The sequence below is a fragment of the Fopius arisanus genome, unplaced genomic scaffold (genome assembly GCF_000806365.1).
Source record: "Fopius arisanus strain USDA-PBARC FA_bdor unplaced genomic scaffold, ASM80636v1 scaffold00055, whole genome shotgun sequence".
Classification (NCBI taxonomy): domain Eukaryota; kingdom Metazoa; phylum Arthropoda; class Insecta; order Hymenoptera; family Braconidae; genus Fopius; species Fopius arisanus.
In genome coordinates this window covers 378,078-393,554 of record NW_011887794.1, presented here as the reverse complement: position 1 = coordinate 393,554, position 15,477 = coordinate 378,078, and the positions used below count along the sequence as shown (strand labels likewise).

Genomic DNA, 15,477 nt, shown 5'->3' with positions numbered 1-15,477 from the left:
GCGGGAGGGTGAGGGCAAATTACAACCCTCGGTTGAGTAAACAGCTGCTTTAAGAATGACCTTGGGGTTGACAACTGCATGAGGAGATAATTTGTACTGGATTTTTTGACACATTGTTGTTAAAAATTGACAGTTGTCGAGAATTAGTCGATTTGCTTGAGGTCTTCAGGTTTACGGATTTAAAGTTGACTAAAATAATTACCGGACACTTCCGGAAAGATTGGCCTTGTCACTTACTGCTAGACTTCAGCTTTATGGGGTAGTAATCCACCTTTTTGTCTTTCGGTCTTCAAAATAGTGACAGCCATTCGAAGTGTCGCGCTATCATTACCCAGAAAGAAAGTAAATCACGAAAGGAGAATGCACGAGGTCACGTACTAGAGCTTAACCTCGGAGACGCGCCAACTTTCAACTGCCATCCCTCTAAAATTTACCCTATCGACATTAAATCGCCCTCCGGAGGGCAGGGGAAGTAAATTTACTGTAAACAAAATACATTAGTGTAAACTCAAAAATACATAACTTCTCAATTTTTATTTTAAATGCATGAAAATCCACATGGAATCTACATCGAATCTACATCGAATCTATATCTATACGATATACCGTTCATTATCACAGGATCTGAAATATTTAATAGGAAAATCTTGACAGGAGAATATTTTTTTAACGCAAAAACATCGCCTCAAGGTCTGTAAAATATTTTGCGTTATCAAGTCATCAATTCGCTGGTCTCTGAATGATTCATTGGATTTAATAAAAGCCAAATGCTGCAAGTTTATATTTCACCTTTTTTTTATGACGTTATGTATTCAGTTCTCGTTTCTTTTTGCTGAATGCGTCCCGTTGACTGAAGTTTATCAATTTATGTATTCTCACGTTTTAGAAATCCGTCGGTCTAGCCCCTGTCGATTTTTAATCGAATCTAGCCTCGGCAAACCATCGGCAAACCATCGGCAATCCTCGACTATTTTTCCAATGAATTTCCACCCTCATGTTTCATTCATTCAATTCTTTCTGATTGTCCCGTAGAATTAGACTAGATAGTTTAGCCCAGTGGATAAGTTGATTTAAATATTGAGATATTTTTTAAGTCCTGACTACCCCAATGGGTTAAAAACCCGATAAAAAATCAATCCCATCTACCGCTAGAAAATCCTGAAAATAGAAAAATCCCGTCATAATCTATGGGATCTGACATTGCCCGGTAAATTCCACTGGAATACACCCCAGTGACTGATCAGACATCACATACAACCCGTCAAGGGATCACGAATTATCATCCACCCCTCACCCTCTGACTCTAACTCTACCTCAATATCCCATGGCAAACCCTCGTCTCACCTGGTGGGGCAGGTGATCGTGATCGCGTGCATAAACGATAACTGAGTGTTTATAGCGGTCGATCCAGTGGGTTCACCTCTGGACGAGAGGAACGCAATCCTCGAAAAGGTGGAGTAGGATAGAGGAGGATAGAGGAGGATAGAGGAGGATAGATGAGGATAGAGGAGGATAGATGAGGATAGAGGAGGATAGTGAGGGTCACAGGGTTGCTATTGCCCCCCGGTTAATGCATGAGTGTGTTGGATAGATGAAAGGCAACCGAGTTGCGGCATATATTGTCCTGGAATAGTTAAGCAGTAGCTGTTAGGAAAATCTAGCGGAGTGTGTGGGTGTGTGTTGGATAGAGTGCGGTTTGCAGGAATGAAACTGAAGACAATGGGACGCGGGTTGTATCCAACTGCGCTTTGCTGTTCCCGTCAGAACAATTATGACCAGCAGCTCACGACAACGAACGTCAAGTGAAGGATAGCGAGAATGGGCTAGAGGGGATTTGTGTTTCTTCAGACAGAGTCAATTATGGGGAATTCTTTTTATTTTCAGGGATAAGTAATTCAGGTTTGAAGATTCTTCAGAATTTTTCAATCAAACAATTCCGTCATATTTCCCCGGAAAATCCTGGATAATTACACCCAAAATTACAGTCTACTGTGCTTATCAAAATATGCATTAAGTTAAATCTAGTGGAATTTAACGGAATTCCTACCGCTGAATCTTTCCTTTGGGACTCGGTATAATCGGGCTGAACGAATGAGCGGATGAAAACTTTTAATTTTCATTTTCATTCAAGTGTAAAAATTTCCATTCTATCTGAAATAATTCGCTACCTCCAACTCCGTTCAATCGTTCAAAAGTTGGACACAACTTCGGGGTTAAACGGCATTCGTGCGATCCGCTGTAGTGGCCATCATTTTTTTTTTATTCCACCACCCCCATTTATTTTTTCCTCATCATACCACCAACCCCATTTATCCCTGCGGTGGAATAAGACGGGCCAACTTTCACCCAGAGTTTTCTACGTCGATAAAAGAACGTTCGGACTAACTCCTCACTGGACTTTTCACTGACCGCCCTCGCTTGACCTATCTTATTCTTGTCTTTCTTCATTCTCTCATGTTTTTCCAAGTCTCACTGCCTCACTTGCTGTTATGTGCAAGAAGTACTTCATATTTCATACGAAACATGTAGCTGAGACAGTTTTCTTCTGGTACTTCGCGAGAAAAAAAAATCAGTCGGATTGTTGGACATCTATTCTCTTCATTGTTTTCACTCGTACCCGAAGAGCAGTTCGAGTGAGATTACTGGAAATAATATGAGTTTAAACTCTCGGTGATAATTTATCGAATGAATGGCCCAATTTTAATGAAAAATCGGGATAAAACGAGCGATTCTCGAGCTGTTTGATAAAATGTAACGAAAAGTTCGGAAATAATTCCATCGATTGCGGTTTATTTTAATCTACCTCGGTACCTTGTTATTTTCATCGAGTAGTTTTAGGATAATGGACCTCAGGATCCATTACATTTGAGCAGCTTCTACTCTTCCAACAACACCGATGAGTGTTGATTCAGAATTCACTGGCTGTTTAATTTTTTTAATTTTATTTCATTGCTGTAAAAAAAAACATCTGAAATAGTCGAGTAGATTTCAACCCACTCATCCCCTGAATAAATACCGTAGGTGCATTCAACAACTCCATTCTCATTCAAAAATTCAGATTTTGTTTCTCCAATGAGCACCGGAGAACGAAATTTCCGCTTTTTTCAAGCGCCTTTGAGGAAAAAAAAAAAAAAACGTCTCTTTTCACCGGAAACTTTCCCGCGCTTTCTGCTGGCCCACTCGAAAGCTCTTGGAATGAATAAAAGAAAAAGTTGGGAACAAAGATGAAAATAAATGTTGGACAATTAAGTTCTCTTCTTCAAGGGGAGTAGACAGAAAAGTGTCTGTTTAATTTTTTGTTTTACGAGGACATCGTGTTTAATAGTTTTTAAATTTAGGGGTTGAAGGCGGGAATACGATTGGGTCAATCGACAATTGGCCTTGACAACCCCCAATTCAGAGATTTGACCTTCACAACCCCGAAATTAGACCCTCAAGCCGTGACTTCTTCATCTCCCCCTCAAATAAACATTGAAATATGCCCTCCAACTCGATTCAACCCCTGGAAAAATCATCCCCCGAGTCCTGAACGCATCCATAAAAGCAGTTGTGTGAAAATCGTGAAAAAAAAAGAGAAAAGTTGGTAAAGCGGGTCGCAGAGTGGGAGCCTAGCCCCAGTGACACCAATTTGGTGACAGCATCTGGGGGATATATAGCTGGGGATATTCGGTAGAGTTACGGTTCAGAGATGCTCTAGGGGGAATTGGACGAGGGGAAGGTCTGGTAACTCTCACCCCCTGCTGGCGGTCTAGGGAGGGTGAAAAGGGGATGGGTATGAAACTTAGCAAATGGGTCGCTCGGCCAAGGGAATTCCAACATGAGGGTGCGAGGGGGGGTTAAACACCAGAGGAATGGGCGCACTCTCGCTGAATAACAGACAAACACCCCTTTATATTTCTCCCTCATTGCCATTTGCCTCCCCCCAACTTTCTGCGCTACCGCAATCCCATGGGTAAATTATTGACATTTTCTACGCATGTGAATTTTACGGTTGGCAATTTACCGTGGGACTATTTCATTCGGTCAGAGACCGAATTGTTTATGGAGTAAATCCCAAACTTTGCCACCAACTCGGCTTTTGACATTTCGAATTCCACCAATTCGTATTTATTTTTTTCCCTGACTCGCAATTCTCTCGGAATTCTCGAGCACCACAAAATCTTTGAGACCTCATGAATATTTAAGCAATAACAAAGCCGAGGACATAATCACTCTTAAACAAACTAAAAATCCAACGCTCCAGGAGGTGGAGGAGGGAAAAAATCCACCTGGGTATATGCTGTATGCATTTAACAAGGATTTAAATTCCCCCGCGTATTCGAAATTCCGTGTTAGAGGGCTCGAGAAACACTGCAGTGTGGGGAGAAAAAAAAATGAGAAGAAAGGAAATGGAAATTGATATTTTATTCATACACCCTCGAGGCTTTGAAATCGTTAAGACTGTATTTATTTATGCATACCAAAGGCGTCTTGAACTCCCCGACTCCTAGCAGTTGCCCTCATCGGCGTGCACCTCATCCTCGGAGAGTTCCTAGATGAAATTAATTTCCAAGTTTCGGAGAAATCATGAGCAGTTTAAACTCTTATTTAACAATCTCCAAATCTCCTAGATTAAAAATTTGATTCCACAACTCCAGGCAGAAACCCTTCGAATCCAAAATTCCCTATATCAGCCTAGTGACTTCTGGAGTGAATCCTTGGATAAATCCCGGGGAATCCCCACATTTTCCGACACATTCCCCCTCAATAAACAAATTCACTCATTTTTTATCACCGATCGACGTGAGTCCATCGCTCTCCAGTCACAACTACACGTCAGGGTATTTTAATACGAATTTTAAAACGCGGGAATATTCGCATCATTCGAATCGATATCATCCGTATAATTGAAAATTCCATAAACCCACCGTCTGGTTCATTAAAATCGGTGGATATGAAAAATTCAAACCTCCCCTCCCTCTGCCAATTAATCTCGCGATAATTATTTGTCAGTTAACGGTAAATGTAATCACAATGCGAGACGATTAACTGCTCGCCACTTGGAATTCCAACTGCACTGTATTTATTCGTTGGTGTTCAGAGGTGTAACGCTTTGCTAGCAAATGCACAGCCTGTTAAACGACCGACTGAATGACATTCAGTGACTGATTGCAATCGAACTCAATTCCCACAATAAAAATAGTGTTTCGTCGATCATTGTGATCACTGTTGAATTTTTACAGTATTTATTTATCATCCTTTATCATCCCCTTTCATCCCCTTTCGTTCTCTTTCATCCCCATGGCTTTCACCGTCAAATCCATTTTCCCCACTTTTTCATTCATTTAAAAAAAAAATGTCAAATTCAAAACAATTGGATAAAACATCACTCTGGCGTGTTCTATTGTCCATATTTCTGTGTTTATCTGTGAAATGGGAATTTTTGAAAAATTGTAGGAAGAACTTTTGACCCGTGAGGGTCAGTATTAAATTAATGGTTTTGTGGTCATCCCAATGGATCAGTGAGCGCCTCTCATATTTTTACAACCTTCATCTCGTTTTTATATGATACCATCAAAAATAAAATCTTGGTACTTTTAAATTTTTATCAGTTATTTTTCGTTTAATGATAAATCGATATGCCGGCTTTCGTGATATCACACAGCTCTTCATGTGAAAAAGAGAGAAAAAAAGAATCGCTGGATTCCTGTTGAGGAACAAAACGAATTGTTCTTTGATATCCGTGTGTATTCCCCAATGAGCGCTTCAATGTTTTATGAATGCTCAAAGTGAAATATGAATATGGGTGTGGGTGAGATACTCACATGCTCTCAGATGTTCCGAGAAATCCGCTATTGTCCCGGGAGCAGTTAATAAATCGCGGGAAATCGATTGAATCACGTAGCCGAGGAAAAATTATTCTTGACTAAAAAAAAGTGTCGAGAAAAAATTATCAAACCGAATATTTTTATTTTTTATATTTCTTAACAAGTGCGGAAAAGTGATTGCCAAAAATCAACTTTCCGCACTTGTCATGAAGCGCTACTATTTTAAAAAATTTCCAGTGAAGATATAATTTCACCTGTTATACCAGAATTTGGAAATCAACAGTCTCCCATTGTCCTATTGATCTCCAGCCCAAGGACACGAGGACCCCTCACCCTGAAATAACAATTTGTTAGGGGCTCCCAACATCTTACTTGCTGACTCAACACTCAGCTAATTCTCCCAAGTAAAGAGTAAAACCATCTCCGAACTTTCGATTCCAAACTCGGCGAAGAGGTAAAAGTTTCGAGGATTGGGGTGTGGAAAACGTGAAGCCAGCACTCTGCGTGGAATTAATAGCATCAGAACAAGAGAGATATATAAGGAAGAGGGAGCATCTGTAATAATCTGAAATCCCGCCAACTCACGGCAAACGGTTGTTACCCGTTAACCGCCCTCAAGTCTTGTATCTTGTTACCGGTTTCCCTTTGACTCGTTATCATTCCTGAATTAATAAGATTCCGTTATTGCGTCTGTCGTATCTGATTTGTTGCCTCTCCAACCGCCCCGACATGCCATAATTTCGGGATGACACCTCCGGATGTCGAGGATTTCGTAATTCTAGGTTAAACCTGAATTAATCCCATTCATTCATCTCAAAAGGGATTAATTCCTCGATTACCTCCACCGAATAATAAATCCAAACAGAATTTTTCACAATAGCGATAGTGTCTCGCCCAAGTTCACGTTCACCAGCATTCATTGACGTTAACTTGGCTGAGACACTGCCGTCAATTTTTTAAAATATTTTCTTAATCAATAATTTTGTTACAGACGTGGCCTCCGGAATCGTGTGAGCTGTCCAGGAAATACGGGCAACGTTAGGTGAGTCATTTATAAAATATTATATAAATGGTGTGATGGAGTCGGTGAAATTTTCGGTTGGAAAGTTTCCCGGGGGAGATACTGCGAGTTGCTGAAGGTATACCAGGGGGCTTTCGAAAGTGACGACCAGGGTCCAACTTGTTCCCGTCGTCACGTTCGACTTTCTGAAAACTTATGCCCCCCTCAACCCCCTAGCAACCCCCAAGATATAGCCCCTGGCGATCGATTGAGGACACTGCGGCTATCGTTGAGTTTTCAGGTGATACCGTCACATTACACTTGGGAAACATCACCGCTACGTGTCTCGGACATATTCCCACGGTCGTAAAATTTTTCTCAACCACCTGGGAAAAATGAAAAACAAGGATTTCCCCGCCAATCCTCGTATTAAAATAGTAAATCCATTTTTATCTCAACAATTTCATGTCCACACGTTGTAACCATCAACTTTCGTAAAAATTGACCAATTATCGGGTTCTTACATCACGTCTCGCCAATATTCCAAGGAATTCTGAAAATTATTCCCCCAACATGAGCAGAACTTCGTCATTCTGGGTTGCACGAAGTTCCCCCCAAGTTGAAACGAAAACAGTAAAAATAATAATAATAAAAATAATCAGTGCCGTATGTACCACTGAGAGGCTCATTATCCTTTCAACTCAGCATCTCAAAATTTTCTGTTTTCGATGTCTCAAGAGCCTCGAGACTCTAACCAAAACCCGAATTCAAAGGACGGTGGGGTGTACTATAAACGAATAAGAGAGTTCATTTAACCGTTTTCAAGTAGAGAAAGAAAACTCCTTGCGTTGAGAAAAGATAGTGAGGACTAATGATCATGCATCTGGGAATCGTGCTCTAGGTTCTTTGAAAACCATTTCCTGAGGTCTCGCCTTAATCCCACCCCCTCTACCCCATCAACCCCATCTACTTCAAGTCCCACCCACGTCTATGTGGCCATTCAAACATACCGTGGCATCATCATCGTTCGCCCTCCGGTGGTTTTCAACCAAGGGTGAAGAGGGGTTGAGCAAATGGATATCTTTGTGTGGAAGTACCACGGAAATTCCAGAGGTCGAAACGTTTCAAGTGGACCTTCATACAATTATTCAACCGCTCAGGTGTACAATTACACAGCTAATCGTTCATTGTCTGCACTTAAATGTCTGGTCTTAATCCCGTTTGAAGGGTTAAATTGCGGAATTATACACCTACCGAGTACTGGAGATCCGCTTGATAACAGGTAGATTGAACTGGGTGAGATAGAATCGTCTCAGACATGTCGTGAGTTCAAATCTCGGTTCGATAATTCGATAAAATTTTGATAAAATTAAAATAATTTTGGGTGCGAGTGAATCTTCATTTTGTTTTCTCCAGTCAATCTGCCTTTTATCCGGTGCACTGACAGAGGAAACAGAAGAGAATTGGAACGATTATGTCGGAATTGCTTTTCCATGTTGTGGTTTTCCATGCTGTGAATCCCCAGGATGGAAACGCGAAGTTGAGAAAAGAGGGAGAGAGTAGAATAGAAAAAAAAGATCAGACTCGCAGATTGAAGTGGATTTTTTAGAGACCGCTGGAGATTTTTCATTTCCCGGAAAGCACTCGATCAATCAGAAAAGACAATTCCTCCTCCAGTGAATTAATCGAATTAGTATCCCCCCATACGCAGGTTTTTCCACAAATATCAGATTTTGTTTATTAAATCCATCGAAGGAGAGAAAAAAGTTATGGCACTCGCAGGCTAGAACGCCATAACCCGAAAGCATAAAATGGGGATAATAAAGTTGAAATAAATCGAGTATATTTTGACGAACGTTGAACCAGACATAAAAGTGTCTGTCTCGTGTCCTCTGGGATAAAAACACTCGATCTTCCAATACCGGGATCGAATACAGATGACACAGAAAATCCGTGAGAGAGGGTGGGGGGGTGGTAGGGGAAGCAATTTGCCGCAGAGCCCCCGCAGAAAATTCTTTTTCCTCGTTTATTCCACCTTCTGCTTTATACTTACTCATATGTACACAGTTTTTCTCCGTCATCTCCACTCGATGATCCAGATGCACTCGCATTTACCATTCAACAAGCAATTTTAGAAATTATAGATATTTTATAGAGACTATTACGTGAAGTTCTGAGAATCAATCAAATAATTGAAAAATCTATTAAATGGTATAAAAAATAGCGTGGGTAAAAAAAAATTGTGATCGGAATATTTTTTCTGAATTTTCAAAAAATTTGGGGAAATTTTTCCGTTTTTTTTTTTATTAAACAAAAAAAATAGGAGAACAAAACTTTTTTATTTTTTTTTGAGAATATTGAAAAATGAAAAAAATAAGAAAACAGCAGTATAATTAAAAAAAAAAATTATACTCGCAAAAATTTCTGGAAAATTATAAAAAAATTTTGCAAACCAAATATTGGAAAAATTTTTCAAAACATTTCTAAAAAATACAATTGTCTTGTTTCCCTTTTTTTTGTTGCAAAATAAAAATTTTCTGAAAAGTTTTCCAGAAATTTTTTGAAAATTCGGAAAAAATATTCCGATTACAATTTTTACCCGGGAGCGCAACCACTGACTCGTAAATTCTAATGTTCACTCCCTAATTATTAAATGTTCATTAAGTTCTCGAGTTTTTTTAATGAGACAAGTTGTATTAATAAGAATCACCCCCGGGAAATAAAAAAGACAAATCTCTCAATCATCATTAAGTCATGACACAGGTCAGAGTAATCATAAAAAAAAAAACTATCCCCCAAATAAAAAAGATGAAAAAAAAAAAACAGTGGAAAATGCAAGTTCATTAACTGTTTATTTTTTTACGGGAGTGAAATCTAGTGAACCGTGTGGTGAATGCCCATAAATAATGGTGCATCGAATGGCGCATGTACAGGAGCTTTGTAATCCACCTCCAACCAAGAGAAATGAAAATCTACGGGCAACCCCATTCCTCCCTTTGTACCTCTCCTTCCTCTGGCTATTTCTCTACCTCACTCACTCCTCCTCATTGAACTCGTTAGCATAGATAACGACGCCCTGATATTTCCCTCACATACACACATTTATTTACCCCATGGGCAACCAAAGACTCCAACCAGTCTCATTCGAGTTGAGAGATCGATAGATGTGATTTCGATTCTCTCTCACGTTTCCAATGATGCTGACAAAACTTTCTACTTATTTCTTTTACCCCATTAATTTTCTCTCATTCTGTAATTCACGTCAACCAATCAGCATTCGAAAATCCACAACTCTATTAATAATCCGTTCGATAGTTCTCGAAATTTATCGCATAGTTCTCGAAATCTATCGCATAGTTCTCGAAATCTATCGCATAGTTCTCGAAATCTATCGCATAGTCTCAAAAATTCGCTGAATTTTCCGGGAAATGAAATTTTTTTTTTAATTTAAGTGTCGCGCTCTAAATATTCTCTCCCCGTTTGGAAAAAAAAATAATAATAATTTTATAAGGGGCCCCAAATAATAGGAACCCCATACCCTCCCTCGGGAGTTCCCCGGGGACGACTGAGGGGCATCCCCCTCCCAGAAAAATAAATAACACGCGAAGAAATAAATAATAGAAAACTGAGAAGAATGCAATATACATCAGAGCTCACGAAAGCTTGAGCACGCGCGTGTTTCTCCCTTATTACTCTCCCCATTCCTTTCAAGCTTTATTTCATTATGTATTTCACCAGTGACTCCTCCCGGCATCACGACTTTCCTCGGTCCAACCGACCCCAAGAGTTTGATACCGGGAGGAAAAAGTATACAGAGAATTTTCATAAAAAAAAAAAAAATAAAGAAGAAGAATCTATTCCGACTCGTGAACAATGTTGGAGACAAAAGGAATGAGCGAACGGTGGAACGGATAAATAAAAAATGCTGGAAAACTTTTTCCTCTTGTCGCGAAACTCTCGCTCTGGAGTTTTTTTCATATGGAGACAGATATATCGGGGGTATCAGATAGTAAGACTTTACGAGAAATTTTTTACTCGCTGTGGATACGTCTGCCATTTTTATTTTCTGGTGTTATTTGAATTATTTCGAGGATTAGAGTCTACGACTAGAATCGCTTTTGCGCCTGTCACTCGGTCAAAAAAAAATTCTTGATTCCATGTGAATTAAATATTTAAAATGTCATTAAGATATTGGAATTTATGTGCCTGTGTATATCCATGCTTTTGCAAATTAGAATCGATTTTTCAATTTTTTATTAACAAAGCTGGAATGCTATAAATAAAAAATAAAAAATCACTCGGTGAAAAGTAAGGGAATGACGGGGGCGGCGTGCGCTTGACGAGTCGCGTGATTAATTTTCCGGTCTAAGGAGAAAAGTAAGAATAAAAAAAAAAGTGAAAAAAGAAACGAAAGCTTTGATAAAGCGTCCCACCCCCTCTCGCTACCGATTCACCAGTCCACTTAAACCTTCTTTCCCCCCTCGTCAGTTTTTTTTTCTTATTTTTTTTTTATCCCCAGCAACTTTAGATTACTTACCCACTGGGAGTGCGGGAATACGTTTTTCCTGCAGTCTCCGATGTGCAGTTTAACATGCACGTCATTTGATATATGAAGTAATGCCCAGTACTTCTGGATGATAAAAAAAAAAAGAGGGGGTTAAGTTTTTATTGCACTGGGGAAATGTGGCTTCGGTGGAGATGACGTGAATGAGTTACAATTTATTTATTTTTCATTTATTCTCGAGAAATAATTCAAAATTTCAGACTGACGCATTTTTAAAAATCTCTTCAATTATTTTTATTTAAAAAAAAAATTTGATAGGAAATCCACACGTACATCAGATTTTCAATGGAGTCGAGTCACTCCTCTACCGCGATAAGATAATTTTTATCATAATTCTAGATTTTCAATGGAATTATGCACTTCATGATTTTATTCATTATATCGTATAGCCAAGAGATTTTTATTTAAATTTTAAATAATATTCTCATATTATTTGACAGACTGATAGACTTCGATGGTATCATTTATTTGGAGAATAATTCCGGGGTGTATCACAAAACTGAATTCAATCTACCACAATTTTTTATTGCACAAACCCATTTTTTACAGTATTATTTAAACAAGAACGATTTCTCGTTTTCCTTCGTAGGATTTTATTCTTTAACTTGCCAATAGTTTCTGGAAATGGATATGATTAGGCGAGATCATGCCGGAAGCCTGAGCTGCAAGACGAAAAGCTTCCTTCATGGGATAACTGTCATTGTTCACACGTTCCTGAGAACAACAATAATAAATTCGTTTTAAACAAATAGATCGATCCTTCAAACTAGTTTCAAATCTCATGCCTCAATTTTTTTATTCGTTCAAAGTCTGTTGACTTGTCTTTTCTCGACGTGACGTATCCTCTGGGGAATTTCAATAGCAAATATTTTTTGGAGTAATTAATCGAAATGATGATGACAATGACTTACGACTTCAACATTTTCCATCTGGAGATTCCTCTTGACGAACGTGCAGGTCGTGCAGATGAGAACTTTCTCGTGTCCAAGGCTCCTGGCAATTTTTACAGCTTCCTGAGCTGCCAGCATCTCCACTTCGTCTTTTTCTCGATGATGACGTCGCAGTGTTTGTTTGGCGTTTCTAATCGTTTATTAATCATTTAATTAATAAACAATCGTGAATTCTGTAAAATGGAAAAACTTACGCGTTATTGGCGTTGCCAAACCAGATGCCAAATCCTGCCAATGATGTCATGGGATTCCAGGATGAGCTGATGTAGACCTCACAATATCCGTCGTCAAACCTATCACAAAAATTGTTGATTAATCTAAATATTCAGTTAATAACAGAAAGTACTCACGAGAATTCCCCCATTTTGGCGGTTTTACTTCTGAAATTTGAGACTTTCCTCGAGTTCTTCAGGTATTTAACTTCTCGACTGGAATTATCGCACGTCTAACAGCTTTTGAAGTCTAGGCATTCATAATTCCTCCCACCACAATGAGATAAAATTAATCATGATTCTAGGAATTAATATTATTCACTCCATTCATTAAATCGTGGACAATCAGTGACTCACGAGGAGAAGAAAAGATCTCAAGCATGAATATTCTGGGTTGATCTATAAGCTCGTCTCTCTGGAGATATCTGGAGCTACTGATGGGAGTGATCGTTATGGAATGGAAAAAGATACGGGTTGTACCTCGACATCCGGTTGTTATCGCGGTCCAAAACGGAAGGCGGAAGTTCCGGAAGTTGCCGCTACCTCAAAACGATAACCGAAGTAGATGAAGATCGTTTGAGGGATTGGGTCTACATGTTCCTATATTCCTAGAGTCTGGAAACCAATCGTGGGATGTGGAAACTACATGCTGAAGACCTCGTCTGCTGGAGCGCAAGTTTATCTGTACATGCTCCTGTCCCCTGCTATAACTGGAAATTACACTTGAAGTTTCAAGGGAATAATTGAAATTCTAACAACTAAAAGTCTTTTAGGGATGATTTTGACAATTCGCGAAAATAATGACAATTTTTATTGATTAATTATTGAATTTGCAGTTGTAATCGTTTTGAATTAATGATTTTGGGAATTTCTAGGAAATTCCGCGGAAATTAAAATTAATTAACACTTAAAATTAAATTAACAATTACAATTACTGAAATCATTGCGCGTGAATCCCCCATTATTTTTTTTCCAAATTTTCAAAAAATTTCTGGAAAATTTTTCCGAAATTTTTTTTTTAAACAAAAAAAAATAAAAAAAACGGCATCTAATTTATAAAAAAAATGTTCTTATTCCAATTTTTAAAAAATATTTCAAAACCTTTCCCAAAAATAAAATTCTTTTGTTTTCCGATTTTTTGTTCCATAAAAAAAAATTTCTGAAAAATTTTCCAAAAAATTTTAAAAATTAGGAAAAAATATTCCGATTAAAATTTTTTTTCCGGGAACGGAATAAATTCAAGATCTTGCAAATGCGTCAGGTACTTTTAATGAGGAATCCTTTATTTTGACGCGGAATGAAAAATCTCCTTGACATGATTTCGGCGACTGCGGATTTCCCCGTCGATTTTTCCTCGGAAACAAGAAAAATAAAAAAAAAAAAGCGAGAGGGGAGTAGGGTAAAAACACACGTGTCTATTCGCGTACCTCGATGTGCTCCAGTGAACTGGCTAGGATGCGCTTCGATTCTCGCAGAAGCTCCAGGAGATATGAGCATTTGCGAGAGGAAGGGGTGAGACAAGAGCACATCGAAGATTGGCTGGTCCCATCGAGATGGGCCATGGGCACGGTTGACTTATTTTCCCATTTTAAAAAAAAAAAACCCCCAAGAGTAACCCGTGTAAGGCAGTTCATCCCAGAAATAGGACGAGTTTAATTTTTCTCCTCTCCCAGAGAGAAGTGCCACTCCATTGCTCCCAGATAATTCCGCGTAATTCCATTCCTCTGTTGAGGAGTTCTTCTATAAAGTTTTCTAATATCGTTGTTATTAAATTCATTCCCACTCCATCAGTTCTTCTCTACAACACAGATCCCAATGATTAATCAATATCCCGAGAAATTTATTTATTCAATTTTTTACATCAAGCATTGAAAATTTTATTGCCAGAGGTTGATTTAAATTTCAATTAAAAACGTTAATTAAATAATAATTGGATTTTCAATAGGTTGGGAATGGAATTATTGCCGGAATTATTATTGGTCAATGGGGAATTGGACAAAAATTTCCATGTAATTTTCTCGTTATGAAAATTATATTATTTTCATATGAATTTTTCTAATAGTCCAGGAAAAACCGCAATCAATTCCTCGAAATTGATTGAATTCGCTTTTAGAAGGGTAATGACTAATTGATGACGTCTCACGATGGATTAAGCGACCCGGAAGTATTTCCATCCACCAATAGGATTTTTCCGATAGGTTGAAGTGAGTTATATTAAAAAAAGATTTCTAATTCTATACCAGATGCTGCTTGTCGACCCTTTTACGTCCCAAACGGATGAGTTTGATTCCCAGGAAGATTGATCTCATCCTGACCTCCTCGCTTCGACGCACCCAATTTTTTACCCTCTAGGAGTAACTACAATAAAGATTTCAATTCCAATAAAATTAACGATCGAATTTTTCCACTGGTGATTTATGGTGAATCTCCACCCAGTGTCTTCGGAATAACTCATAAAAGAATTCATTGGCATCGATGAATATTCAGTGATTTTAAATAATTTCACCTCGGTGCATTCGTCGTTCAATATTCCACTTGACCCCAAGGGTTTATCTTAACTCACCTGCAAATTAATGTAGTCGAGGGGTCGATAGACCCCCCATTGGCGTGTGGAAAATTTCTGAGGTACTCTCGCATTGCGTGTTGCCAATGGGCCAATTTCTGTATCCAGTACTTTCTGAGAAAGTTCCGAGTGAAAATTTCAAAGTGCTAGATCGACAATCACGATATAAACTTGGTATTGCATGTATAACGTCACGGTGGGGGGTTATGGGGTGGGAAATTCAAAATCATCAGACGAATCCTCAATTAATTGAGTTCTGTAATTTATTTATTCTCTCCTGACTTCAATTCAATTCAATTTTACATTTTATTTATTTAATTCATTCGGTTGCGAGTTACACCACCGGAAAATTTATAATTGTAAATTAATAACAATTCGTTA

At 38.5% G+C, this 15,477-nt stretch overlaps 2 protein-coding genes across 5 annotated transcripts in view; one reads left to right on the top strand and one right to left on the bottom strand.

Annotated features, from left to right (window-relative positions):
• LOC105268205 (nicotinic acetylcholine receptor alpha4) overlaps window positions 1-15,477 on the top strand; it is a 52,703-nt gene that overhangs the window by 11,820 nt on the left and 25,406 nt on the right. For all 3 annotated transcript variants that reach the window (XR_892308.1, XM_011307547.1, XM_011307548.1), the window contains one exon: window positions 6,799-6,849. The gene's annotated coding sequence lies outside the window, so the exon portion shown is untranslated. The remainder of the gene's footprint in view (window positions 1-6,798; window positions 6,850-15,477) is intronic.
• LOC105268203 (uncharacterized) lies at window positions 11,872-13,983 on the bottom strand. Of its 2 annotated transcripts, XM_011307546.1 has the most exons (6): window positions 13,961-13,983; window positions 12,891-13,243; window positions 12,672-12,800; window positions 12,516-12,614; window positions 12,283-12,451; window positions 11,872-12,085 (listed from the first exon to the last, which is right to left on the bottom strand). In XM_011307546.1, the coding sequence occupies exons 3-6, from the start codon at window positions 12,683-12,685 to the stop codon at window positions 11,972-11,974; spliced, it is 396 nt and encodes a 131-aa protein (XP_011305848.1). In that variant the 5' UTR covers window positions 12,686-12,800; window positions 12,891-13,243; window positions 13,961-13,983; the 3' UTR covers window positions 11,872-11,971. The 2 variants fall into 2 exon arrangements, with proteins under 2 accessions (XP_011305848.1, XP_011305847.1); XM_011307545.1 differs by having other exon boundaries at window positions 12,672-13,243.